Raw genomic sequence first — 1,274 nt, 5'->3', positions numbered from 1 at the left:
GACTTTTACTCAAGTAATATTTTTAGAGAAGACTAATTTTTACCAAAGTATTTTTATGATGATACTTTTATTCAAGTATCACTTTGAGGCACTTTATACAACACTGCTTATTTTTTATTCTAGTGTGCTTGTTTCCTGTCACATTTCTCTGATCTGAATGGTTGCAGCTGTAATACCTGTAATTTCCCTCTGGGATCAATAAAGTCTGATTCTGATCCTTCAGGTACATAAAAACTCCAGATGGAAACACTCCTGTGTGCTTCAGCTGCTTCACTTTTGTACAAACATGTAACTCAGTTAACTTAAAGGAGATTCTGTTTGATAATAAAAGAGGAAATGCTGTTTTTGTTCTGAACTTTTCAAATTAAACATTAGAAACCTTCACTAAGCTTTAGGTTCTTCTTGTTTTATTCTAGAGGGGAAACGATCCTCCTACCTGCGTGGAGCTGGAAACAGACARGCTGGTTGTTTTGGTGCCGGCAGCAGGTTTAGGAACAGAACTGGGACCGGGTTTCTGTTTGGGAACGTTGCTGTGGCTCAGGTCATCTTCCCAGGACCCGATGGTGGCAGCCAGGTGGGCCAGCCTGCCCCTGCGGCCCACGGGAGGCTCTGAAGACGTGGAGGACGTGGCAGGAGCAGGGTGGACCTCAGCTTGTCTCTTCAGCAGSGACAGAGGCACGCTGTCTGCTACTGGATCACAGCTGCCTGAAAAAGTACCGAGGTGAAACATCTGGGTCAGATCCAGCTTTATTTAGCTTTATTCTGACTCTGTCTCCTCTCACCATCCCAACACTTCCTCTGCTCTGCCAGCTTCTGTAAGCGGGACTTCATGCCAGCAGCTCCAGGAGCCACGTGATCCACCGMGTCCTCCTTGTTCGTCTGCAGGGAGGACCCGCTGGGGGCTTCTCTGCTGCTGGGACCACCAGGCCCAGGAGTGACAGTGTTCGGCTGAACGCTGACAGGGTCCACCGGGGGGGGTCTGTCTGTAGAAGGATCCGACAGCACTGGAGCTGCAGCCCAAGTCTTCACYGGCTCCTGGTTCTCCTCGTCTGCTGCAGGCTGCAGGTTCTCCTCTGAGCACCGGCGCTTCGAAGGGGACGGCTTGGAGGACAGCTGTGGAGCTAAAAGRCAGACAGAAAACATCAGCAAACCCCACGACCCCCCTAGACCCCAAACAGAACCAGGTCTCTAATGCCCCTTTTCCATGGTGTAGTGTCGGAACGGTCGGTGTAGGTACGGGTCGGTACGCTTCAGACCGGTTGGTTTTCCACTGA

At 50.1% G+C, this 1,274-nt stretch overlaps 1 protein-coding gene across 1 annotated transcript in view; it reads right to left on the bottom strand.

Moving 5' to 3' along the window:
- Positions 1 to 1,274, bottom strand: part of anln (anillin, actin binding protein) — a gene marked incomplete in the record, with an annotated part of 35,915 nt that overhangs the window by 29,465 nt on the left and 5,176 nt on the right. The window contains 2 exon segments of the mRNA XM_014025272.1: positions 437 to 705; positions 783 to 1,121. Coding sequence (XP_013880726.1) covers positions 437 to 705; positions 783 to 1,121 — 608 coding nt within the window.

This window comes from Austrofundulus limnaeus, unplaced genomic scaffold (genome assembly GCF_001266775.1).
Source record: "Austrofundulus limnaeus strain Quisiro unplaced genomic scaffold, Austrofundulus_limnaeus-1.0 Scaffold464, whole genome shotgun sequence".
Taxonomy (NCBI): Eukaryota; Metazoa; Chordata; class Actinopteri; order Cyprinodontiformes; family Rivulidae; genus Austrofundulus; species Austrofundulus limnaeus.
This window is presented reverse-complemented; position numbering and strand designations above follow the sequence as displayed.